This window comes from Elaeis guineensis, chromosome 7 (genome assembly GCF_000442705.2).
Source record: "Elaeis guineensis isolate ETL-2024a chromosome 7, EG11, whole genome shotgun sequence".
Lineage (NCBI taxonomy): Eukaryota > Viridiplantae > Streptophyta > Magnoliopsida > Arecales > Arecaceae > Elaeis > Elaeis guineensis.
This window is the reverse complement of record NC_025999.2, coordinates 99,448,617-99,475,134: the sequence shown is the minus strand read 5'-3', so window position 1 is coordinate 99,475,134 and position 26,518 is coordinate 99,448,617. Positions and strand designations below refer to the sequence as shown.

General features: G+C 45.1%; 3 protein-coding genes and 1 long non-coding RNA gene across 7 annotated transcripts; all 4 read left to right on the top strand.

Moving 5' to 3' along the window:
- The first annotated feature begins 8,576 nt into the window (after positions 1–8,576).
- Positions 8,577–11,226, top strand: LOC105048097 (U-box domain-containing protein 17-like). Its single transcript, XM_010927294.4, has one exon. The coding sequence runs from the start codon at positions 8,877–8,879 to the stop codon at positions 11,184–11,186; it is 2,310 nt and encodes a 769-aa protein (XP_010925596.3). The 5' UTR covers positions 8,577–8,876; the 3' UTR covers positions 11,187–11,226.
- A 507-nt stretch (positions 11,227–11,733) lies between these two features.
- Positions 11,734–17,930, top strand: LOC105048149 (G-type lectin S-receptor-like serine/threonine-protein kinase SD2-5). Of its 4 annotated transcripts, none has more exons than XM_073260452.1 (4): positions 11,734–15,296; positions 16,856–17,077; positions 17,149–17,264; positions 17,367–17,930. In XM_073260452.1, the coding sequence occupies exon 1, from the start codon at positions 12,680–12,682 to the stop codon at positions 15,254–15,256; it is 2,577 nt and encodes an 858-aa protein (XP_073116553.1). In that variant the 5' UTR covers positions 11,734–12,679; the 3' UTR covers positions 15,257–15,296; positions 16,856–17,077; positions 17,149–17,264; positions 17,367–17,930. The 4 variants fall into 4 exon arrangements, with proteins under 4 accessions (XP_073116553.1, XP_073116554.1, XP_073116555.1 ...); XM_073260453.1 differs by having other exon boundaries at positions 15,677–17,077; XM_073260454.1 differs by having other exon boundaries at positions 11,734–17,077; positions 17,178–17,264.
- A 2,592-nt stretch (positions 17,931–20,522) lies between these two features.
- Positions 20,523–21,734, top strand: LOC114914380 (uncharacterized). Its single transcript, XR_003801434.2, has 3 exons — positions 20,523–20,958; positions 21,035–21,136; positions 21,282–21,734. It is a non-coding gene; the product is annotated as an uncharacterized lncRNA (long non-coding RNA).
- Positions 21,735–22,458: 724 nt separating this feature from the next.
- On the top strand, positions 22,459–25,183 carry LOC114914362 (G-type lectin S-receptor-like serine/threonine-protein kinase SD2-5). Its single transcript, XM_029265477.2, has one exon. It carries the CDS (start codon positions 22,466–22,468, stop codon positions 25,058–25,060), a length of 2,595 nt encoding a protein of 864 aa, XP_029121310.1. The 5' UTR covers positions 22,459–22,465; the 3' UTR covers positions 25,061–25,183.
- Positions 25,184–26,518: the final 1,335 nt, after the last annotated feature.

Here is a 26,518-nt window from a genome sequence, read left to right as displayed (position 1 = left end):
GAAGATAATGCTGGAGTAATTGCTGATCCGAAAAGGGGACTGGAAGAAGAAGCCAAGTACTTGAAGTAATTCTCGACGATGGCTGGAATTGAAAGTTCGAAGTTTGATGAAGCCGAGCTTCTTTAGAGCTGTTTGTTCTATTTGTTGTTTTTTTTTTTTTTAAGACTTTGTAACGTGCACTTCGCCAATGAAATGAGAAGAGAATTTTCCGTTACCTCGTCCCCTCCTCTCTTTTTTTGGCCTTCAAGGCTTTGTAATGTATACTTCACCAATAAAATGAGAATGAAATTATTTATTACCTTGCCCATTCTAGTATTAACTGATTATTTATCGGACTCCTTTTATCTTTCGTCGTGTTCGATGTCGACGCCGTTTGGAGGTTCCCGATCGTTGCAGTGTCGATTTGCCCTTTGGTTTATGACCGTAGGTTCTTTCGAGATCATTTGAGTTTGATGCTTCCTCCCGGTACTCGAGCTTGGGGGTCCGAACTTCTTGTTACCTTGAGAAGGTCGATTTATCCTCGGCCCATGTCAGGTTCCCTCTTAGCGACTGAGACGAAGTTCCTTATGTCTTTAATGTAGTTTGTTTTTATTTATCGTAGAAGTAGTTCGTCGGCCCTTTTTTTTCATCTTCCCCTTTCTCTTTCATGTTCGAGTGAGGGTTTTCCCTCTGCTCTTAACGGGGTTGAAAGTGTAGAGGTGTCGTTGAGGAAGCTTTCCTCCTTATCGATCAACCGAGTCTTTGTTTGCATCGGGACGAGGTTTTCCCCTTGTTCTCGACAGTCGGATTCAGCTCGTGTTAGGATGAGGTTCTCCTCCTGTTCCTAACAAGGCTGTGGGGGCACATCAGGACCGTTGTGAGGGTCTCTCCCCCCATCCGATCTTTTAGAAAATCGAACCTTCGACTTTGCTCATGTTAGGACGAGGTTCTCCTCCTGTTTCTAACAAGGCTGTGGGGGCACATAAGGGTCGTTGTAAGGGCCTCTCCCCCTATCCAATTTTTTAAAAAATCGGACCTTCGACTTTGCTCATGTTAGGACGAAGTTCTCCTCCTGTTCCTAATAAGGCTGTGGAGGCACATCAGGACCATTGTGAGGGCCTCTCCCCCCGTCCAATCTTTTAGGAAATCGGGCCTTCGACTTTGCTCATGTTAGGACGAGGTTCTCCTCCTGTTCCTAACAAAGCTGTGGGGGCACATAAAGGCCGTTGTGAGGGCCTCTCCTCCCATCTGGTCTTTTAGGAAATCGGGCCTTTGATTTTGCTCATGTTAGGATGAGGTTCTCCTCCCGTTGTAAGGGCCTCTCCCCTTATCCGATCTTTAAGAAATCGGGCCTTCGACTTTGCTCATGTTAGAATGAGGTTCTCCTCTTATTCCTAACAAGACTGTGGGGGCACATCAGGGCCGTTGTAAGGACCTCTCCCCCCATCCGATCTTTAAGAAATCGGACCTTCGACTTTGCTCATGTTAGGACGAGGTTCTCCTCCTGTTCCTAACAAGGCTGTGGGGGCATATAAGGGTCGTTGTAAGGGCCTCTCCCTCCATCCGATCTTTAAGAAATCGGACCTTCGACTTTGCTCATGTTAGGACGAGGTTCTCCTCCTGTTCCTAACATGCTTAATTTCAATTATATGAGAGAGTTATTTTCTGTCGTTATAAGCTCATGCTAAAAGAAAAATATGCAAATATGAAACTTTTATTTAAGGCGAAGCTATTGATAATACATTCGTAGATTTTTCGAGTTCCATGATCGTGGAAGCTCTGCTCCTCCGAGCTCTTTTAAATAGTATATTTCGGGTCGGACTACCTCCTTGACTTCATACGGGCCTTCCCAATTTGGGGCAAGTTTTCCTTGATTCTGAGGTTGTGAGGCAGCAGCTCGCCGTAACACCAGGTCCCCCGTTCTGAAGACTTTACTTTTGACCCAGGAGTTGTAGTAGCGGGCTACTTTCTGTTTGTAAGCCGCCATCCGAACTTGAGCCGTCTCCCGCTTTTCTTCTAACAAGTCGAGGTTGGCCTTGAGATCCTGTGGGTTGCGCCGTTCGTCGAACGCCATGACTCGTGCTGACAGAAGCTTGAGTTCTATTGGGATCACGGCCTCTGTCCCGAAAGCTAAGGCAAAGGGGGTCTCCCCCGTGGGCAATCTCTGAGTAGTCCGGTATGCCCACAACACATAATAAAGCTCGTCAGCCCAAGTTCCTTTTGCCTTTTCAAGTCTCGCTTTGATGCCCTGCAACAGAGTCCTGTTGGTCACCTCGGCCTCACCATTTGCCTGAGGATGGGCCACTGAAGTGAAGTTGTGGGAGATGTTTAGGTCTTCATAAAATTTGACAAACTTTGCTTCAGCAAATTATCGTCCATTATCAGTAATGAGGGTTCTGGGTAAGCCGAACCTACAGACAATCGACTTCCAGATGAAGTCCTGCACTTTAGCTTCCGTGATTTTTGTCAAAGGTTCAGCTTCGACCCACTTGGTGAAATAGTCTATTGCCACCAGGAGGAACTTCCGCTGCCCTGATGCCATGAGAAAAGGTCCGAGGATATCCATCCCCTATTACGCGAACGGCCATGGGGCACTCAATGGTGTAAGTTCGGAGGTAGGTTGCCTTTGTATATTGGTATATCTCTGACACCGGTCAGATCTTCGGACATATTCGACGGAGTCATGGTACATGGTAGGCCAGTAATAATCTTGTCGGAGTAGCTTATGGGATAAAGACCTGGCCCCCATGTGATTTCCACAGACTCCCTCATGTACCTTCCTCAAGGCGAAGTCGGCTTCGGAAGGCCGGAGACATTTCAAGAGGGGCAAGGAGTACGACCTCTTGTATAGCTTGCCTTCGTAGAGGATATATCGGGAGGCTTGGTTCTTAAGCTTCCGAGCCTCTTTTGCATCAGGAGGAAGAACCCCATCTTTGAGGTATGTAACTAGTGGGTCGATCCAACTGGGTTCATAGCTGATCTCCATCACAGACTGTGATTCTTTCGTGCTTGAGTGCTTCAGTACCTCGAAGAAGATTTCCTTAGGCAGTTCGGCCGGAGCTAGCGTAGCCAATTTGGAGAGAAGGTCGGCCCTGATATTTTTCGATCTCGGGATCTGCCTGATGTCGAAGCTGCCGAAGGTAGGGATGATCTCCCTTACCCTTTCGAGATATCTAGCCATACTGTCCTCCCGAGCTTCATAATTTTCACTGACCTGTCCTACTACTAATTGAGAATCACTGTAGGCTTGAAGACGATCTACTTCTAATTCTTTAGCGACCTTCAGTCCTACAATCAGAGCTTCATATTCTGCTCCATTATTTGTTGCAGAGAACTCGAAGCGAAGTGCATACTCTGCGACAATTCCATCTGGATTGACCAAGATCAGGCCCGCGCCTGCGCCTGACATGTTGGAGGAACCATCCACATAGAGGGCCCAAGAACCATCAGGGAGATCGGCTCTTTCTTCGGGGGAGTTCGGCCGGAGCCCTGGATTATCGGCTTCATCTTGTCCAAGTTCGGTCTCCTCTGGGATAGTGCATTCCACCACGAAGTCCGCTAATATCTGGGCTTTGATCGCTGGCCGAGGTCGATAGTTGATGTTGAACTCTGTGAGCTCGATTGCCCATTTCGCGATTCTCCCAGAGGCATCCGCTGGATGCAGAACCGCCTTGATCGGCTGGTCGGTGAGCAGCGTTATGGTGTGTCCTTGAAAGTAAGGTCGGAGCCTTCGAGCTGCAATCAACAAGGCGTAAGTTAGTTTCTCTAACTTAGTATACCTGATTTCGACATCTCTCAATACTCGGCTTATGTAGTAGGTCGACCGTTGAATTTTTATTTTTTCCTTAATCAGAACTGCAGCGAGGGCCACAGGGGAAACTGCCAGATATAGGAACAATTCCTCTCCAGGCTCGGGCTTTGCCAATAATGGTGATGAGCCGAGGTAGTTCTTCAGCTCTTCGAATGCCTGCTGACATCCAACGGTCCAACAGAAGTTTTTGGGCTGCTTGAGGGTCCGAAAGAAAGGTAGGCATCGCTCGGTCGATCTTGAGATGAAGCGATTTAGAGCCGCTACTTTCCTGGTGAGGCGCTGAACCTCCTTTATTGACCTCGGAGTGGTCATCTCCTGGATGGCACGAATCTTTTCCGGATTTGCCTCGATCCTGCACCCCGATACCATGAAGCCCAGGAATTTTTCTAAGTTTACTCTAAAAGCGCATTTGGCTGGGTTCAGCTTCATCTTGTATTTTCGAAGGGCGCTGAAGGTCTCCTCAAGGTCGGCGATGTGGTTCATCGAGGATCTGCTCTTTACTAGCATGTCGTCCATGTAGACCTCCATGTTGCGGCCGATCTACTCTTTGAAAATCTTATTCACTAGCCGCTGATATGTCGTCCCTGCGTTTTTGAGGCCAAAAGGCATGACCCTGTAACAATAAAAGCCACGGTTAGTTATAAAAGCGGTTTTTTCTTCGTCCTCTGGCACCATCCTGATCTGATTGTAGCTGGAGAACGCATCCATGAAGGTGAGAAGCTCGTGGCCCGAGGTTGCATCTACTAGTTGGTTGATTCTGGATTGAGGGTAACTGTCCTTCGGGCAGGCTTTATTCAGTTTTTTGAAGTCTATACACATCCTCCATTTGCCGTTCGCCTTCTTAACCAAGACCACATTGGAAACCCAGCTCGGATAGTTGACCTCTCTGATGAACCCTGCTTTCAGGAGTTTATCAACCTCCTTGGCTATTGCCACCTGTCTCTCCGGCGCATGACTTCAAACTTTTTTCTTCGTTGGTCGGTGTTTGGGATCGACGGCCAGACGGTGTTGCATAACTTCAGCATCGATCCCTGGCATGTCCGTCGGAGTCCAAGCAAAAACGTCCGCATTCTTTTGCAGGAAATTGATAAGCTGCGTCCGCACCTCTTTCCCCAAGTTGGAGCCGATCTTCACCATGTGTTCCTCATTCCCATCATTCAAAGGAATTGAGACAAGATCTTCCATTGGCCCGCCCCGTTCTTCAATCAGATCGTCGCGGGTGTCCAATCCATCAACCTGATAGGGGTCAGGCTGACCACTTCTTTGCAGGGCTATATTATAGCAATGCCTTGCCAGGGCTTGATCTCCCTTGACTTCTCCGACCCCCTGGTTAGTAGGGAATTTCAATTTCAGGTGGTAGGTTGATACTACAGCCCGGAGGGCGTTGAGGTCAGGTCGGCCGAGAATTGCGTTGTAGGCTGACGGCGCCTTCACCACCAGAAAATTCACCAGAGCCTTGGATTGTTTTGGATATCGACCTGCAACTACAGTCAAGGTTATTACTCCCTCCACCGGGATAGCATCACTGGTAAACCCTACTAAAGGGGAGCTTCGGCCCCAAACGACCATCAGGGATAGACATTTTTGAGAAGACGTCGTAAAATAAAATATCAGCCGAGCTTCCACTATCAACAAGAATGTGGCATACGTCATAATCAGCAATATTTAAAGAAACTACAACCGCATCATTATGGGGAAACTGGATCTCTCGGGCGTCTTCTTCAGTAAAGGTTATGGGTCCTTCAGTTCTTTGCCGCTTGGGCGGTCCGGTCGATCCGCTGGCCGCTCCCTTTCGGGGCTCTCCAGAGATGGTGCAGATGATTCCAATTGGAGGTCGATTTTTAGGTTGTTCTTCCCTCCTCGGCGGCTCCGATCGTGGCAGGGCCCTCGACCGATTCTCCCTACCTTCAGGCCGGTGTCGGATGAATCTGTCGACCACTGTTGTCGGAGGAGGAGGAGGGGCCTGTGAAACTGGAGGTGAGGCCAGAGCCTGAGATCTGGCCGTGGAGGTCGTGGATCGCCTGGTGGATGCTTTGCGGGGAGGCATCGGGTGAAGATCTAGTAGAAGAAGGAGAAGAGGATGTCGGAGAAGATGACCGAAATCAGTCCCGTTGAGCACTCCTTTAAGAACAAGGGTACTACAAAGACACATCCCTTCCTCTAGCGCCAATTCTGTTGGTGCAGAATTTCGTCGAAGTCGGAGAAGCTGGAGCTGGGATGACTGTGGCCGCCGTCGGGACCTGCAAAGAAAGTCTAAATCGGAGTTGGGGGTGCTCCGGCAAGACCCTCCGACGCTCAAGTCAGTACTCTGCTTCAACAGAAATGGAGTGCTCGAGCAAAAATTTTGGCAGAGTTTCAAGATAGAGTTATCAGTTTAGAGAAGAATGTATCTGGAGATCCTTATTTATAGACGGAGGGTGTAACTAACCGACAGCGACGTCTGTAACCGTCTGGTAGTAGACCGCTCAGAGTCGCGTGGAGTTTGTTACGGAGAGTAGTGACGTCAGGGGTCGTTTAGGACCACGTGGAGCTTGTTGCGGAGAGTGGAGTGGTGTCCATTGTCGGGACTTGCCAGAGAGGGGTGGAGCTGCATGGAATCCATTGCAGAGAGTGGAGCAGGATGACGGCTCTTGTCGTAGCTTGTCAGAGAGTGGTGGAACCGCATGGAATCCGTTGCAGCGAGTGGAGTAAGGTAGTGGCCCTTGTTGTGGCTTGCCAGAGAGTTTGGATCCGTCGGTTGAAGCTCGGCTGGGATGCCTGATGGAGCAGAATGGCTCTTTACATCGTCGTTCTAGGAGAGGCTCGGATGTTTCGAGATCGCTGACGAATCTACTGTTGTCGGATGCTTCGGGTGCTGACCTTTCAGGCGGGAGTCACCTGCTCCAGGAGCTCGGATGGAGATTTTTTTTGTTGACGAAGTCCGGAGAAGTCCGATCGTTAGGAAAGTCCGTCTGGGACTTATCTAATGTGGAAGCTCATCCGAAGATCGTCCGTCGGGGAAGTCCGATTTTATGGGGAGCCTGGTAGGAGGTCGGCCGGCGATGGACTTCGGATAGCACTGGGGAGGCTCGGTAGACATCAGAGGCGATCGGCTATCGCAGGGACCCAGTTGCTGGAGCTCGTCCGTCATAGAACCTCGTTTGGAATCCATCCGCTGGAGAAGTTCGGATGGGCTTCGGTTCTCGCGAGAGGTCGAAAGGGGGCCGTTTATTGTAGGAGCTCGGGCGAGGACCAGTTGTCGTGGAAGCTTGGAGTAGTGTCCCGCTGTAGAAGTTCGTCCAGAGCCCACTCGCTACGAAGTAGCTCGGCTGGAGTCTACCTATAACAGAAGTTCGGAAGAAATTTACTTACAGGAGATATCTGGGGTAGACAGCCCGCTGTAGGAGTTCGGAGCAGACCGTTCGTAGCAGAAGTTCGGCTCTCGCGGGAGCTCGATTAGGATCCGGGAGGCGGTCGATCGCCGTAGAAACTTGGATGGAGTCTAGTTACTGTAGAAATCTCATTGTCGGGTAAGCTCGGATACTGATGAAATTCGAAAAAAGTTCGGGGGTAGTCGGTTGCTGTAGAAGGTCGGCTAATAATGGGACCCTGAGGGCCTTTGGGTTGGCCCAGTGGATGAATGTAGAAGTTCATTGTCGAAGAAGTCCGAACGGTTGAGGAGGTTCGGAGAAATGCTACACATAAGGTCGGAAGCTGAAAGAGTTCTGGAGGGATCGATCTTTTATAAACTTCGATCGGAGGTACTTTATACCCAACAGGTATATAAAAACAATCAAAGGCTAATTATTTGATTACAATGAGACCAAGAACAGGAGGAAGTTTCCCTTTTCTGCCAAAAAGCACCTCCCGTGTGTAGTTCCGATCTTGTTGGTAATCCTCAATTTATCATTGCACTGGAAACTGTTTTTTCTCCTCAGTGACCCAATGATGGACATCACAAGGGGAAAAAAAAAAAATATAAATATATATATATATATATATATATATATATATATATATATATATATATTCTTCTGCGGAGAAGATACCATCCTAATCCTCAATTCAATAGAGAGATAGACGTGTCATGTTAGTTCAACAGTCTCATTTATTTTAAAACTGTAGTTACGTACCAAAAAGGGAAAAAAATTGCTCTCCAGTGAACATAGTTGCAATCCTCATCCATGGCGTAACTAACGTATCGGGTACGACTCAGCGAGGAGTCCAGGCTCAAACAGGTCGCAGGTGCGGTGGTGCAGTTGCAATGTTAGCAGCGTGGCTTCCGGTCTCGACGCTCCCAGTGCCTTTTCTTTTCTGACCGTAATCATATCATCCAACGGCTCCTCCTGCGGTCAAAAATGTTACATCGCCATCGCAAGCATGCACATAATATTTTACAATAAAAAAAATAAAAAAAAAATTATTTTTTATTTTTAACAATCTCGATTACCGTGCTGTCGGACCGGTCTGGAAAGTACGCTAACCAAATCCATTAACCCGCTAAAAAATAGGAATATATTTTTATTTATTTGGAACGCAGACGTTGACTTCGCTCCAAGTGTCTCCCGCCCGCAGTTTGCCCGCCTGTAGAACACAATTATCTAAAAGAATCCCTCGGTAATGACCAAAATACCCCCACCTTCTTGGGACCAGCACCGTATGACCTTGGAGTAATTGCCTCGAAACGTGACCCTTGTTTCCACCCTACCCTTGCTGAGGTGGGGCGCGGATGGCGTCGGGCTCGTCAAAACCGGCGTCGGCTTTTGTGCTCCGAGTCTGAACCAACGCGGAAAATCCCAATTTAAGAGCCAGCCAGCTCCCTGTACGTTTCTCAATTAATCTTCTTACCTCCTTTTCTGAATCTGAAAATCCGCGATCCAACGAGCCACTTTTCTCGATTTAGAAACCCTAGGCCAGCATCTTCCTAACCCCCTCCTCCCATTCTTATTAAAAATTTGGTCAATTCTCCACCTTCCTTCCACCGAATCCTAACCCTAATAGGCTTCAGTCCCATCCCAAGAAGAAGAAGAAGAAGAAGAAAAGGAGGAGATTTTGATATTTATATTGGATTTGGAGCAGACGCGAAACCCTAGCGGCGGTCGACGAGATGTCCTCCGCGCTCGCCTTCCTCTCCCTCCGGCGGAGGAGATCGCCACTCGCCGGGGCGTTCTTCGCGCCGGCGGACGTCTCCGACCTCTCCCTCATCCAGATCCTTGCCAGCCTCGCTGGCGACCTCGTCGCCTCTTATTCCAACCCCCCCGCCCAATTCCAGCGCTGGAACTCCCGATCCCTCGTCCGGAAGGTCAACATCCTCTTTTCCCTCTTCGAATTCCTTAGAGATTCTTTCTCCTCTTATTCCTCCCCTCCTCCTTTCTCTCGCTCCGCTATCCTTTGCTTTAGAGAGCTCTACATATTTGTCTATCGGGCCAAGCTCCTGCTTGAATATTGCTCGCAGTCCAGCCGGCTCTGGCTCCTCCTCCGGAACCCCCAGATTTCCGGCAACTTTCATGACCTCAACCAGGAGATGGCCACGCTCCTCGACGTACTCCCCCTCGACGATCTCCATCTCACCGCCGATGTCCGGGAGCAGATCGAGCTCCTCCAAAGGCAGACCAGGAGGTCCAAGATCTATGTCCATCCGCAGGACGAGGATCTCCGCCGCAAGATCTTCTCTTTCCTCGACGAATTCGAGCGGGGCGAGGTGCCCAATCCGGAGGAGCTGCGGTCGGCTTTTGTCGATCAGTTGGGAATTCGAGATGCCATGTCTTGCCGAACCGAGATTGAATTCTTGGAAGAACAGATTTATACCCACGAAGAAGATGCCGGTCTGGCCCTTCTAGGCGGGGTCGTGGCTCTGACTAGGTATTGCAGATTCTCGCTTTTTGGATTTCCAGAAATCCATGTCGAGAGAGGCAGCAATCGAGCAAAGAAATTGAGGCAGGGATTGGCCAGCCATGGGAGTGTGGATTCCTCTTTCGCCACTCCGAAGGACTTCTGCTGCCCGATTTCACTTGATTTGATGAGAGACCCGGTGACCGTCTCTACCGGTCAGACATATGACCGTTCCTTCATCACCCAATGGATCGACGAAGGCCACTGCACCTGCCCTAATTCTGGCCAGATGCTCACTCACAACCGCCTTGTGCCCAATCGAGCCCTTCGAAGCCTGATTTCTCTCTGGTGTACTGCTCATGGAATACCTTATGATACTCCGGAGAGTGCCGAAGCTTCCGCCGAGAGCATCGCCACCGCGTGCGCCAGCAAGGCTGCAGTCGAAGCCAATCGGGCGACCGCTAGAATTCTGGTTCGGCAGCTGTCAACTGGGTCGGAGGATGAGAGAACCATCTCCGCCCGCGAGCTTCGGTTGCTGGCGAAGAGTGGGAAGGAGAACCGGGCTTTCATAGCAGAGATAGGGGCAATCCCACTCCTCTCCCAGCTCCTCTGTTCGTCGAATCCAGTCGCTCAAGAGAATGCAGTGACCGCCATATTGAACCTATCGATTTATGATGGTAACAAGAGCCGAGTTATGGATGAAGAAGGGTGTTTGAGGTTGATCGTTTATGTGTTGCGACAAGGGCGGACCACGGAGGCGAGGGAGAATGCAGCAGCTACGTTGTTCAGCCTGTCGGCGGTGCACGAATACAAGAAAAAGATCATGGATGAGCCGGGTGCGGTGGAGACATTAGCAAACATGTTGACGGATGGGAGCCCGAGAGGGCGGAAGGATGCTGTGATGGCGTTGTTCAACCTGTCGACTCACCCGCAGAGCTGGGTTGGGATGATGGACATGGGGGCGGTCTCCGCATTGGTGGGGGCGGTGGGAGATGAAGGGGTGGCTGAAGAGGCGGCGGGTGCACTGGCCTTGCTCATGAAGCAGCCAATTGTAGCTGAGGCGGTGGGGAGTGAAGAGGCCGCTATCAACAGCCTATTGGGACTCATGAGGAGGGGAACCGCAAAGGGGAAGGAGAATGCGGTCGCCGCACTCCACGAGATGTGCCGGCGCGGTGGATTCACCTTGACACAGAAGGTGGCGAGGATGCCGGCATTAGGTCGGTTGATTCAGACCATCTTGCTCACGGGGACGAAGAGGGCGAGAAGAAAGGCAGCCTTGCTGGGAAGGATGTGCCAGACGGCAGTGATGGCCTTTGGAAGTGGATGGGCTGTTGATCGCACATTAGCGAGGGCCAGCACGTTGAGGCGAGGTTCGAGTTTTAGGAGTGGGGCTGTGTCGGTTGCTGCAGTGCCAATGGCCATTTCGGTACCTGTCTATAGCCAGAAGTTTAATCTTTCTATATTATGTGATTGTCGCTGTTGGTTAAGGTTTTTTCACAGAAAAATTCTTTCATTCCTACTTTTGGGTGAGGGGAAGCGGCTGGAAAAGATGAATGAATACTGTGATATTATACATGTTCTGTAAATAATCATGCATCTAATTATAGTTCCTTCAGTTAACCATATACTGGGTTGAAATTTTTTGTTTTTGAGATTTTTGTTTTGGTGAGCATTGGGACCTTCATCTCACCTTGTGAGCTAGTTACCGATTTTCTCAACCCTGTTCCATCTGATCATTTGTAATCCTGTACATTGTTCTTTATGGGTTCTGAAAATTCTGTATTTCTCGCATTGGGTGCTTCCCAGATCTGCCAAATTGATCTACGAGTGTTATCGTCAGACTTTATGGGCGTTCTTGGTAGATTGCCAATGTCTCAACTTGTATAGTGGAATTTCTCCAGTTGCCGGGTTCTCCCGTTATCTTCGGAAGAACTTTTAATGTAATACGTGATGCGCTGAGGAAAACCTGGTGTTTTTATATCTAATCTGTTGTGCCTCATTGTGATTTAGCTAGAATTTGTGAGGATTCTTCTTGTATTGTTTAGTATCGTGAGTTTCTTAGGATATACTGAGCTGTTTCTTTTCCTATGAAAAATTCAGCAGTGCACGGAATAAGCCCAAATGACAATCTTAGCTGGGATAGGTCTCAATCACGTAACCAAGTTGGGTGAGACGGCCGAGTGGTCGGCCTGTTTCAGAACCTGGATTCAACCGTTAAAGCAGAAGCACAACTAGTGCCTTTGGCGATTGTTTTCAGAAACAAATCCTATTGGATATTGTTGATTACTATGAGTGGGCTTGGGCTTTGTACTGCTGCATTTTTTGAGGGGCTGAAGGTTGAACTTTCGTTCTTCTTGCTTCCGGTGCCTGGTTCTCTTCTTTTGAAAAATCGATTGTTTGGATCACCAAGTCTTCAGCTCAACTCATTTCTAAATATGAGGAGCAGTTCATAGGAGTCTCTATCTAGATTATCCCTCTTCTTTGATGGGCCGAGGTCGGCATGTGCTCGACTTGTATCCGCAATGAAGAGCACGTCGTAGTTTGCTCGACTTGCATCTGGTACGAAAAGCATTCGGGTCTTTATTTCGGTTATCCTTCCCTCTCGGTTGGCTGAGGTCGGTTTCGGTTGGATCGCTCTGTATTCATTGTAGCTTGATGGGATCCGAGATTTGTGTACACGAGTCTCGTTGATTCCTGTTCTCCGTTTTAATTCTACGTCAATGCCTCGCCAATTTCTATTCCCATTAATCTGCTGCTGCATTCCCACCGTCTAATACAGTGGGCCAAACTTTTGCCCTTTTTTTTTTCCTTCCGAGCCGTCGAGGGAAACGGGATTAAATATACGCTAACGCTTATTGTTAATGAGGGAAAAGAAATTAAATGCATGAGTAAGAAGAAGGAAGAAAAAAAAAAAAGATTAAATAATCTGTAGTCAATCAGACCCAACTAATAATTGAACCTTCGTTCGCCCCCCAACCACGCGGCTTCTGCCTCCCTCCTCCTCATACCCCACCAATACCCACCCACCTACCCACCTATCAAAAAAACAAAAAAAAAACCTTCGGGAACTCGGCGGCCATGCGGTCGCCCGACCGGTTCCTCCTCCTCTTCCTCTCCACCCAACTATGCCTCCGTTCCCTCGTCGCCGAACCCTTCGACTACCCCACCGCCGCCCCTTCCACCTCCTGGACCAACAACCCCTCCCTCGAGAACAACTTCACCTACGCGGACGGCTCCATGGTCCGGGCCATCCTCCTCTGCAGCAGCAACCCCAGCTTTGAGGGCCTTTCCTTCGCTGCCGGCTTCTTCTGCAACGCCGCTTGCGACGCCTTCCTTTTCGCCGTATTTATCGTCTACACCGATAGCGGCGCCGTGATCATGGACCCCGTGATGACGGCATCCCCACAGGTCGTGTGGTCCGCCAACCGGGACCGTCCCGTCCGCGAGAACGCCACCCTCCACTTCACCGAAGATGGGAATTTGGTCCTCCGAGATGCCGACAGTACCGTTGTCTGGTCCACCAACACATCCGGCCGATCCGTCTTGGGTATGAACATCACGGCATCCGGAAATCTGCTGCTCTTTGATCGGAAGAATGCATCAATCTGGCAGTCATTCGATCACCCCACTGACTCGCTGGTTCCTGGTCAGACGCTGAGGGAGGGGCAGAGGCTGATAGCCAACATCTCCACCACGAATTGGACTCGAGGTCAGTTTTATCTCACAGTTCTGGCTGATGGATTGAGCGCTTTTGTTGATTCTAGTCCTCCCCAGGTCTACTATATTCGAAGCTTCAGTGGACCTGAAGCAAAGAACAAGTCTGCCTACGTGACATTCACTAATGGCAGCCTCGAATTCTTTGATTCATTTACCAAACGGGGTGTGCCGGATGAAAATATCACTTTGCCTTCAGCATCATCAGTTCAGCATATGAGGCTGGAGTCAGACGGGCATTTGAATGTCTATGGATGGAGTTACCAGACAGGGTGGAACGTTGTGGATGATGTTACGAGTCAGGAGCTTGACAATTGTGCCTATCCCACAGTGTGCGGAGAGTATGGAATTTGTTCTAATAATGGGCAGTGCAGCTGTCCCGGTGGAACTAATAGTGGTTCGAACTATTTCAGACCGATTAATGCTAGGCAACCAAATCTTGGTTGCTCCCCTGTGATCCCTCTCTCTTGCCAATCACTGCAAGATCATCAGCTCGTGGCTCTCCAGGATGTTACTTATTTCTCGTCGCTGTTGGCTGTTGAATATGGTACTTATTTTCCTTCCGTTGCTAGCCTTAATCTGAAAACTGAAGAGAGTTGCAAGCAGGCATGCTTAAAAAACTGCTCTTGCAAAGCTGCTATTTTTCAGTATGGCCAAAATACTTCTGATCATGGTTCTTGTTTCTTGCCGTGGCAGTTGTTCTCACTGATGAACAATCAGCCTACGGTAACTCATTATAATTCAACTCTATATGTTAAGGTCCAGATTGTCCCTAGAACAACCAATGGGACACTGAATTCTCCAACTTCTAGAAAGAAGGTAATGGGTGTTGGAGTAATATTGGGTTCCACTATTGGAGCTTTATTTGCCGTGTTACTTGTAGTTGGGCTTTTTGTTTTATTCATGAGAAAAAAAAATTCAAATATGGAAGAAGAGGATCAATTTGATCAGGTACCAGGAATGCCAACAAGATTTTCTTTTGAAGAACTGAAAGTAGCTACTAAGAACTTCTGTAAAAAGCTAGGAGAAGGAGGCTTTGGGTCTGTTTTTGAGGGAGAGTTAGGTGACATGAGAGTAGCGGTAAAGCGCTTGGATGGCATTGGTCAGGGAAAGAAGGAATTTTTAGCAGAGGTCGAGACAATTGGCAGCATTCACCATGTTTATCTGGTCAGGCTGATAGGGTTCTGTGCTGAGCGATCATATAGACTTCTAGTCTATGAGCACATGTGCAATGGATCATTGGATCAGTGGATCTTTTACAGAAATCAAGATGTTTCTCTCGATTGGCAAACTAGATGTAGGATAATCACTCATATAGCCAAGGCATTGTCTTACCTTCATGAAGAATGCAGGCAAAGAATTGCACATTTAGATATTAAGCCACAGAATATCCTTTTAGATGATAATTTCAATGCTAAGGTTTCTGATTTTGGGCTAGCAAAGATGATTGACAGGGATCAGAGCCATGTGATGACCAGAATGAGGGGAACACCTGGTTATTTAGCACCTGAATGGCTAACATCAAGAATTACTGAAAAGGTGGACATCTATAGTTTTGGTGTTGTTGTCATGGAAATTGTATGTGGGAGAAAGAACTTGGACTATTCGCAGTCTGAAGAAAGTTTTCATTTAATCAGCTTATTACAAGAAAAGGTTAAAGAAGATAGATTATTGGATCTCATTGACAATCATAGCAATGATATGCACTTGCATCATGAGGAAGTTATTGAAATAATGCAACTTGCGATGTGGTGTTTGCAAATTGATAGCAATAAAAGACCTTCCATGTCGACTGTAGTGAAGGTTTTAGAAGGTGCAATGAATGTAGAAACTTGCTTGGACTATAACTTTGTCACTACAACTCCGGTGATGTCAAGCAATGTAAATCATTTGGATGCTTCACCTCAACAATCGGCATCACTTTTATCAGGACCCAGGTGAAAGAATATTTTCTGTTAACAAAGAAGCTGTGTTCTCAAAGGTATGTCTATTTTTGTGTAAGCAGCAATTTGTGTTCTGTGCTTTTGTGTCATTTTAATGAAAAAGTGCTATATAATTTCTCAGTGAAATCCTACAAATCATTTAAACCAAGTTTGATTCCAGTATGCTACTACTTATCTCTTACTCTAGAAACAATGGTTCAACGAAGGAAAAATTTGTCAACTGTCTCAATTGCATTACAACCACATGACCTCGTAATTAAAAGAGTGCTTGAAAATGTATATGAAAGATGACAATTTATCTAAAAGTGCATATATTTTTCTAAGCAATATTGTTGCATACTTTTATTTATTTATCAGCCAAAATTCATGCAAGGCATAAGTTGTTATGATTGCTTACAAATTGTTTCGCGTGCTTCAGATTAGGGGTGTGGGTAGCATTCTCGAAAACATGAAGATGATGCCAGTAGGATGTTTATGGAAATCTTGAAGCACAACTGTGCTTTCTAAAGTAGGAACTTCTGTCAAAGTAATCATTCATGATAAGAAATATAACTATTTGTAAGATGAGAACATGCATAACTTCCCTGTTTTCATAACTAGTTCTTGAAGATGCATGTATGAATGAGATTTGAAATTTGTAGCAGCTTTTCCCTTTCAATAAGTGCCAGTTTGTTAGGGGTTATGATAGTTGGTTGTGCCTTATGACAGCGAACGCATGTTACTTAGAATTGCAGATAGTTTACAATTTTGTAACATATTCTTTGGTTTTGCACTTTTTAGAAGTCTATGGTTTGGTTATATCATCCCAGCCAGTTATCTATCCTTTATGTGTTCTTGGACCTACTCTTCAGGTGCCTTATTGTTTGGTTTGTTAAACATGCATCATGTGCTTGCATCGTGCAACTTCTCTTGTCCCTCAGCTGGATGAGGCCTCAGAGAACCATTTTTTCTTTCCCAAATGTGTCAATAGATCAGAACTCAATTTATTATTGCTCCTCCAATTCCAAATCCCCAATCACCAATCCCCATCAAAGGATTCCATTTTCGCATCTTTTCTACAAGTCTGTTGCCCAGATCTCTTGAGGACCCATGCCAGTGGTAGATGAGAACTTTGAATCGGCATGAATTTCCAGCAGAAGAATGGCCACCAAAACCATGAGAAATCCAAGGGTGACATCTTGTGCTGATTTTGCTCAGAAACATCTTGTACAGATTATTTCCAGAAAGAACCTGGTGTTTTTATTTTTAATCTCTTTTGCCATAAATCTATTTGTAAAGTTGCATTTCATCGTGATTTAGCTAGAATTTGTGAGGATTCTTCTTGAATTGTTTGCTATCATGAGTTTCTTAGGGGAATATTGAGCTGTTTCTTTCCCTAAGAAAAATTGAGCAGTGCACGGAATAAGCCCAAATGACAATCTTAGCTGGGATGGGTCTCCATCCTGTAACCGAGTTGGGTGAGATGGCCGTGGTTGGCCTGTCTCAAAACCTGTGTTCAAGCATTAAATCTGAATCACAACTAATGCTGTCTGCAATTGCTTTCAGAATCAAATCCTATTGGATATAAACCTTGTTTTTATTTTTTTTTGCCGTAAAGGAGGCCAACGGTAGCCATCCGGCTAATGTTAAAGAGATTAGGAATAATGTACAGGGGTGATGCTCTGCTTTAGTCTGAGCCTCTTACATCAAGATCACATAAAAGGTATCCCAGCAAAGACCCAAGAAGCCCAACTATCTCAGCAACCCACTCACCACCACACTCACGCAATTGAAAACGTTTGCAGAACCAATTCCCAGCATCACAGCCAATTACATCAAGGTAAGAGGGTATTTCACAAGAAGAAGCAACACACCATATGCCTTTGCTGATCAATCCTGATCTGTCTCTAGTGACTGAAGGACTCATCCCCTAACTGAAGGTGACACAGACCAAGCAACCACAGATAGGTGCCCAACAGCGGAGACTTTGGAGGGAGTAGCACCGGTCCATGGGGCAGGAAGACAAGGTGCGACAACCTGAGTTCGTGAATCAGAGAGAGAATCAGGCAGGTTTCTGATTTTATGCCACACCTTTCCATGCTCAATTAGAACCTTACTGTTGCATGCAGAGGTTGCACCATTCTTTGAAGAGAAGAAGATCCTCAAAAGCTGTAAAGCGGATAGAGTTGTGCTTGGTCAAAAAGATTCTAGAGCTTCGCTCTTCCCATATATCCCAAGACATGGCTGCCACTAACATGAGAAGTGCCGGCTCAGCTGCTTTAGAGAAATTACTTCTCATACAGTCAATGAAGAGGCCTTCAAAAGAAGCAAAAGAAGGCAAGACTCCACATAGAGAGCATATTGATTTGCAGATGGTGCATGAGAGCTTGCAGTCTGTAAAAATGTGATCCACTGTTTTGGAAGAATGCTGGCACAAAACACAAACCACCCAGATGCTTTTGAAGCTTCTTACAAAGTGCTTATTCCACGCAAAAATTTTTGTTGTTCCACCGCACCTTTTTTTTTCTGTCTAAAAACATAATAAACACGCCGTCTGTAAACAAAAACTCACCCACTCATCTCACACACTTTTTTCTCTCTACCTAGCCATACTATTTATAGAGATACCATAAGTTTGTAATCTTCTTTTTATCGATGATTGTGCAAGGAATATCATTTCCATCCTCATCTTATATTCTTGCTTCAAACTTAGATTTTTTTTTTTTTTTTTGTATTTTTATAAATTATTTATCTAACAAATGTTGATTGATTATTAACCGGTCATTATTGAATGAGAACTGTTGAAGTAAAATGTAGATGCTCCTGATTGGATTGGATTTCATCTCACAAACATCTGAATTTTGAATATTTTTTATATATTTGTTACTAAACATTTATCATTTTTATTATGTTTAATTAAATTTATTTTATGACCTCTTAAGTCAATAAAACTGACCTTATCAGTGCGTCAGTCAACTCAATTTAGCTGCACCCCCTGCATATGCAACCAGACATCAATTCGATGTTGAGCATGGGACTTGATTCAGTCCCTAAAGATCCTTTGTGTTAATGGTTTTGGCTGAGATAAATCTGATTTTGGAAACCATTAAGCTTCATTGTTCAGAGTCGAGTCAGTTTGTCAAGCTTTTCTGAGTTAATGCTGTCAAGCTTTTCTGATTAGAGTCAAACTTCAAAACACTAAGTTATACTGTTCTAATATATGTTTAATGAAGATATCTAGGTACAGGGATCTGTTTATGAGAACCATGACTACAGGAAGACACAAAAGGAAGAAAGCAAATCATGAAGAAGATGTGAAAAAAGATTGAATCAGCTGAGTTACCAGATGATATACTCGTTCGCATCCTCTTCCACCTCTTTGATACCTATGAAGTAGAGTTGATCATGGGCTGAACTTCAGATCTAAATTATATTTAATTTTAGTTAGATTTTGTCTGGGCCTATTTAAGATTAGATATCTTTTCTGCTTAAGTTTGGCCCATGATCAGCCTATGACCCAGCAATCGCCACCAACTTGCCACCAAGATGGTAGAGATACTTTGGAGGTTGACTACGTCCCTCTATTTCTCACATACTTCGTGAGGAAACTCCTCGGCTTCCTTAGCTTCATCGAGTGCTCACTAGAGCTCCACTAATCCCCCAACATTGGCTCTATGTTGGATTTTGCTACGGTGCTCCAAAAGATATTTTGATCTTTTTATTTTTTATTTATTTTTAATTATCAAATTAATATGGATGATTAAGATTTCAACTCGATGGAGTATCCATGTACATAGCTGGTGTGATAAATATTTCAAAGATTAAGATCATTTTATACCATAATCAAATTATTTTTGTTTAAACAATCTTTACTTTCTCTATAGGCCATCGAAGGAGGGTGAACGTGGAGGAGCCACAGGCCAGAGGTTTGGGGGGCGGCGGCTGTGGCGACAACACGAAGAAGGGAGTGGGGGGACGGGGGTTGGTGGGTGTCCAGAGCGGTGGCAGACGCCGAAAGGGGGGCAAGGAATCGAGAGTGGAGGAGGCATCGGTTGCTGGAAGAGTTGTGGGGGGGGGGTGAGTTGGTGGCATGGAGGAGGCTCAGGCCACAGGAGGGTGCATGCAGAGGAGCAGAGGAGGCTCGAAGAGGTGGTGGTGAGCGGCGTAGAGCGGCGATGGATGCCGAAAGGGGAAGCACAAAATCGAGAGTGGAGGAAGGGCTGTCGAGGATGGGGGGAAGGTGAGGGGGTTGGGGGTATGGGATGCAGAACAGCAACGTAGCTGGAGAGGGGGGTGTGGAACTGAGAGCGGAGGAGGCACTGGCCGCCAAGGGTGAGGGGAGGGGGGTTGGAGGGGCACAGAATGATAGCAGATATCAAAAGGGGTGTGTGCGGAACTAAAAATGGAGGTTGGTGGCGCAGGCCGCCAGGGGGGTTGGTGGTGCGGAGGAGGCATGGGTCGTAGGGGGGCACGCACAGAAGAGCGAAGGAGACTTGGGGGCCAGGTGTGGCATGAGGGGCCGGGCAGGGGGGAGCACAGAGGAGCCACAGGTGGCGTCGGGGACCGGGGAGGAGGGGTTGGACGTGGTGAAGCCACGGGCAAAGGAAGAAGGAAGAAGAAAATAATAATAATAATAATAAAATATTATTTTTTAAAATATAATAAAATATATCAAAAATTAATGTGTAATACCATAAATGATTTTTATAATAAAATATTATAAAAGAGCACTGTAGTAAAATCTCCTTATATTTGATTGGGATCATGAGAGAATGGATGGATAGGATTGGAACGATGAATGATCTTTATTCATCGTTTGATTCAAAAAGTTATAGGAAAGATAGATGAAGAATGAGGAATTACTCATCCATTCTAGTCTACTAATTTGCATTCTCTCAAATTGGGAGGATAAAAAAAGATGAACTTTTATATTGATAAAATTATCCCTCATTAATTTTTTTGATAAAACTATAATGCTTCTCTATTTTTTCATTCATATTATTTATATATATTTATATATATATACTATTAAATTTTATTAGTTATTATTTTAATTTTATATTTACTATTTTTAATTGTTAACTATTTATATGTTATTAATTTACTATTTAAACTATATTATAAATTGATTAGTTATTCATATAATTAATTTATAAAATTCTTTATTAATTTAAATATTTATATAATTTTTTATATAATTATAGATTATAAAAATTATAAGTTTATGCATTATTTATTTATTTAGTATAAATAAGTATTATAAATTGATAATGATAATATTTTTTATCAAAGATAGTTTAGTAAAAATGTTATGCAAATATTATCCATCTATCCTTTCATTCCTCCCATACCAAATATATGAAGGAATCATTTCCATCCATCTATCCATATTTCACCAAACATATGAGAGAATGGATGAATAATTCATCCATTCTTCCTCGTATATTCTTTTTTCCATTCATTTTTTATTCAACCTATTCTTCGTACTAAATAGAAAATGAGTGCCTTACTGTAGTCGCAAAGCCTCAAATACTGTTCATGCTAACTTGTGGATCCAACATGCCATATCCCGTAAGACCCGAAGCTGCAATAGCTATATATCTGCGCTCTATATCCAAGTTTCTCAAGTCATTGAGATTTGGGACGGGGGCCACGGAGCCTTGGGAATTGCCACCATCCCCATCCATGATCGCACTCGACTTTTGTACTTGGTCTGTTCAGGTACGCTTCTCTCAGGCTTGTTTCCTGCAACACTAACAGGTTTACCTAATGGAAGAGTGGATTCAAAACTCTCCAGGATGAATTGGATTCGAAAGCTCACAGTCACTGCTTCTCAGCCAGATAATGAGGGTGGTGTTGGGGCTCAGTGCCAACATCTCCAGGTTGGATTGAACTCGAGGTGAAATCTATCTCACTATTCTTACTGATGAATTGCATGCTTGTGTTGATTCTAGTCCTCCCCAGATTTACTATCACAACGGAGTCACTGGACACTTATTATTGGCAATATTGCTATTTAATTTTCGCTTTCTCTACCAAACCAGGAGAGTGCCAGATATAATAATCAACAATTCTTCAGCATCATCTGTTTAGGATACAAGGCTGCACAGGATTGGGCATTTAAGAGTCCAAAAATGGACATGGACCACAGATATGCGACTTCGTATTGATGCCGTTGATGTTACGAGCCAGAATCTTCTAATGGTTTGCAGAGAGCATGCAATCTGTTCAAATAATGCGCCATGCAATCTCCCGCATGAAACCAATAGTAATTTGAACTACTTTAGACCAGTCAACGATAGGCAACCTACTTCTGGTTGCTCTCGTGTGGCTCGTCTGTGCTGCCAATCTATGGATGATCACAAGCTCTTCTTAGAAATATTTCTTGCTCCAATTGCTTGTACAAGAGTGCTACAGCCATTGAGCAAAACTAGTGAAGCAAGTTGCAAGCGGACATGTTTGAACAAATACTTTTACAAAACTGCTCTTTTTCAATATTTTGGTGGGAATACATGCAATGACTCTTCCAGAAAAAAAAAAAAAAAAAAGTGAATCATCCAACTATCGGGTACATGTTACAATCTTTTCATTTATTTTCTTTTTGCTCTTTATTTTTTTTTTTTCTTTCACATTTCACCTTTCTGTTTAATGTTCGCACTATTGAAATCGTACATTATCTCTGTATTTTGATTTCACCTATATAATGAAATATTGGAAGGATCACTCCCTCTCGATTCTACCGGAACAAGAAGTCAACATAAAAAACAAGGTTTCGAGTGCGTTTGCAGGATCACCTTCATCTAAGCTTAACCGTTCTGGAGAACTTGACACACGTTCTTCAAGTGCACACCAGTCTCGTTGATTCCTGCTCTCCGTCTTAACTCTAAGCCAATGCCTCGCCAATTCCTATTCCCATTTAATCCGCGGCTGCTTTCCCACCGTCTAATACCGTGGGCCAAACTTTTACTTTTGTTTTTTTTTTTCTTTCCGAGCCGTTGACGGAAACGGGATTAAATATACGATAACGCGTATTGTTAAGGAGGAAAAAGATATTAAATGCATGATACCACGCGTGTTAAGGAAGAAAAATGAAAAAAAAAAAATATTTAAATAATCTGGAGTCCACAATGCTTCAGACCCAACTAATAATTTATCCTTCGCTCGGGCCCCTACGCGCTTTACCGGATGTTTAAATTAAGCTACCTTCCTTCTCCCCATGCCCTAACACATGCCCCCCCCCCCGCAGCCAGCCCCACCCATGCGGTCGCCTTACCGGTTTCTCCTCCTCTTCCTCGCAATCCTACCATGCCTCCGTTCTGTCGACGCCCAATCCTTTGACTACCCCACCGCCGGCCCTTCCACCTTCTGGACCAACAACCTCTCCCTCAAGCACAACGTCACCTACCCGGACGGCTCCATGGTCCGGGCCATCCTCCTCCGCAGCAACCCTGCCTTTTTCGGCCCCTCCTTCTCCGTCGGCTTCTTCTGCAACGCCGCCTGCGACGCCTTCCTTTTGGCCGTATTCATCGTCTACACCAACAGTGGCGCCCTGATCACCAACCCCATGATAGGATCCCCGCAGGTCGTGTGGTCCGCCAACAGGGACCGTCCCGTCCGCGAGAACGCCACCCTCCACTTCACTGAAGCCGGCAATTTGGTCCTCCGAGACGCCGACAGTACTATTGTCTGGTCCACCAACACATCAGGCCGATCCGTCTTGGGTATGAACATCACGGCATCCGGAAATCTGCTGCTCTTTGATCGGAAGAATGCATCAATTTGGCAGTCATTCGATCACCCCACTGACTCGCTGGTTCCTGGTCAAACGCTGAGGGAGGGGCAAAGGCTGATAGCCAACATCTCCACCACGAATTGGACTCGAGGTCAGTTTTATCTCACAGTTCTTGCTGATGGATTGAGAGCTTTTGTTGATTCTAGTCCTCCCCAGGTTTACTATATTCATGGGTTCAGTGGACCTGAAGCAAAGAACAAGTCTGCCTACGTGACATTCACTAATGGCAGCCTCGAATTCTTTGCTTCATTTACCAAACCGGGTGTGCCGGATGAAAATATCACTTTGCCTTCAGCATCATCAGTTCAGTATATGAGGCTGGAGTCAGACGGGCATTTGAAACTTTATGAATGGGGTACAACAGGGTGGAACGTTGTGGATGATGTTATGAAACTTTACCCTGATAATTGTGCCTATCCCACAGTATGCGGAGAGTATGGAATTTGTTCTAATAATGGGCAGTGCAGCTGCCCTAGTGGAATAAGCAATGGTTCGAATTATTTCAGACAGATTAATGATAGGCAGCCTAGCCTTGGTTGCTCCCCTGTGACTCCTCTATCCTGCCAATCATTGCAAGATCACCAGCTCTTGGCTCTCAAGGATGTCACTTATTTCTCTTCATGGTTGGCTGTTGAATATGGTACTTATTTTCCTTCTGTTGCTAGCTTTAATCTAAAAAATGAAGAGAGTTGCCAGCAGGCATGCTTAAAAAATTGCTCTTGCAAAGCTGCTATTTTCCAGTATGGCCAAAATACTTCTGATGGTTCTTGTTTCTTGCCATCGCAGTTGTTCTCACTGATGAACAATCAGCCTACGGTAACTCACCAAAATTCAACTCTATATGTTAAGGTCCAGATTGCGCCTAAAACAACCAATGGGACATCGATTTCTCCAACCTCTAAAAAGAAGGTAATGGGTGTTGGAGCAATATTAGGTTTCACTATTGGAGCTTTATTTGCTGTGTTCCTTATAGTCGGCCTTTTTGTTTTATTTATGAGACTAAAAAATTCACATATGGAAGAAGAGGATCAATTTGATCAGGTACCGGGAATGCCAACTAGGTTTTCTTTTGAAGAACTGAAAGTAGCTACCGAGAACTTCTGTAAAAAGCTAGGAGAAGGAGGCTTTGGGTCTGTTTTTGAGGGAAAGTTGGATGACATGAGAGTAGCAGTAAAACGTTTGGATGGCGTTGGTCAGGGAAGGAAGGAATTTTTAGCAGAGGTCGAGACGATTGGCAGCATTCACCATATTTATCTGGTTCGGTTGATAGGATTTTGTGCTGAGAAATCATATAGACTTTTAGTATATGAGTACATGTGCAATGGATCATTGGATAAGTGGATCTTCTACAGAAATCAAGATATTGCTCTCGATTGGCAAACAAGATGTCGGATTATCACTCATATAGCCAAGGGACTATCTTACCTTCATGAAGAATGCAGGCAAAGAATTGCACATTTAGATATTAAGCCGCAGAACATCCTTTTAGATGACAATTTCAATGCTAAGGTTTCTGATTTTGGGCTAGCTAAGATGATTGATAGGGATCAGAGCCATGTGATGACTAGAATGAGGGGAACACCTGGGTATTTAGCACCTGAATGGCTAACATCAAGAATTACTGAAAAGGTGGACATCTATAGCTTTGGTGTTGTTGTCATGGAAATTGTGTGCGGGAGAAAGAACTTGGACTATTCCCAGCCTGAAGAGAGTATCCATTTAATTAGTTTATTGCAAGAAAAGGTTAAAGAAGATAGATTATTGGATCTCATTGACAATCATAGCAATGATATGCACTGGTATCGAGAGGAAGTTATTAAAATAATGCAACTTGCGATGTGGTGTTTGCAAATTGATAGTAATAAAAGACCTTCCATGTCAACCGTAGTTAAAGTTTTAGAAGGAGCAATAAATGTAGAAACTTGCTTGGACTATAACTTCGTCGCTACAACTCCGGTGATGTCAAGCAACACGAATCATTTGGATGCTTCACCTCCACAATCAGCATCACTTTTATCAGGACCCAGGTGAAACGTTCTCAAAGGTGTTTCCATTTTCATGTAAGCAACAATTTGTGTTTTCTGCTTTTGTATCATTTCAAAGAAAATATGCTGTATAATTTCTCGATGAAATCCTATAAATGATTTGACTCAATCTTGGTTCCAGTATGCTACTACTTATCTCTTACTCTAGAAACAATAGTTCAATAAAGAAAAATTTCTCAACTATCTCAATCGCATTACAACCACATGACTTGGTAATTAAAAGAGTGCTTGAGTTATAGGGAGAAAATTCTTTTCTCAGTTAAAGCAGGTGCACAGAAAAGTGCAGCTCGATCCGACCTTAATGCTTGCTAGGGCTGGAACTAGGTCGGACTATGTCAGACCATACTCCTGCCCGAGCCTGATTTGAAAAAAATTTTCAAACTTCGGATCGGGCTCAAGCCCAATTATTTTGAAAAAAAAACTAGCTGGAGCTCGACCTGAGCCCAAGCCCAATTGGGCCACCTGACGCCCGCCCTTCACCATGCCGACCCCCTTCTCCACGTCCACTCTGTCGGCTGCCATCCACATCGATCCCCCCAGCCGCACCCACACGACCACCCACACCACTTCCCCAGCCACACCTGCACGACCGCCATCACATCACCTACTGCCACTAGAGCACCCTGAAAGGAAAGAAATCTGTTTCTCGTGGATAACTAGGGTTGCATTTAAAAATTTTTTTTAAGTCTATCTGAATAAAGATTAAATTTTTACTTGGATTGCAGCGGAATTGGGGATCAAATCTCCAAAATCTAAATTCAAGCTTTCGCATAGGTCTGGATCTGTAGGTCCTCTACTTCGCGCGCATGCAAGACAATATAGAAAAGCGGGATGAATCCCTGGATTGATGCATCTTCGCAAAGCCACCAAAGGAGGGAAGAGAGGTGTTGGTGTGACCCTTCACACTAGTAAAGGGGACGCCCATGGAGGGCCCACGCCAAGAGAAAGGGGGGACGGCAAGGAGGAGAGCACGCCAAGGGTGGACGCCCACAAGCTCTTCACGCCTCTCTCTCTCTTTCTATCGTTCTCTCCATTTGATTTCTATGCTATGCATCCATAGATAGAGATGTTGGGATGCATAGGCGATTTCATGCATGTATTTTGAAACTTTTTCGAATAAATTACAGTAGAAAGCAAATAGATTAATCAAAATAATCTAACATGCATATGATCTAATCATCAAATCAACCTACTTTAGGATCTATGACATGATATATTGCATATAAAATCTGAAAAATACTAAAGATAAAATCAGCATGCATGTACGTGAGTAGTAAATTACATCTACTTCTAATCTGAGTTCAGAACTCGATATCTGAGCATGGGTCGACGATCACCGCTATTGAGAGATATGGTAGAGAGGATTTTTGCTAGTTGCTCACAGTTGTACATGTGTCCGATCTTTTAAAAAAAATCAATCGAAATCTCGATCTGATAGATCTTC

What these genes read in the sequence shown, in the direction of transcription:
- LOC105048097 (XM_010927294.4), top strand. Translation starts at nt 8,877, where the DNA reads ATGTCCTCCGCGCTCGCCTTCCTCTCCCTCCGGCGGAGGAGATCGCCA.
- LOC114914362 (XM_029265477.2), top strand. Translation starts at nt 22,466, where the DNA reads ATGCCCCCCCCCCCGCAGCCAGCCCCACCCATGCGGTCGCCTTACCGG.
- LOC105048149 (XM_073260452.1), top strand. Translation starts at nt 12,680, where the DNA reads ATGCGGTCGCCCGACCGGTTCCTCCTCCTCTTCCTCTCCACCCAACTA.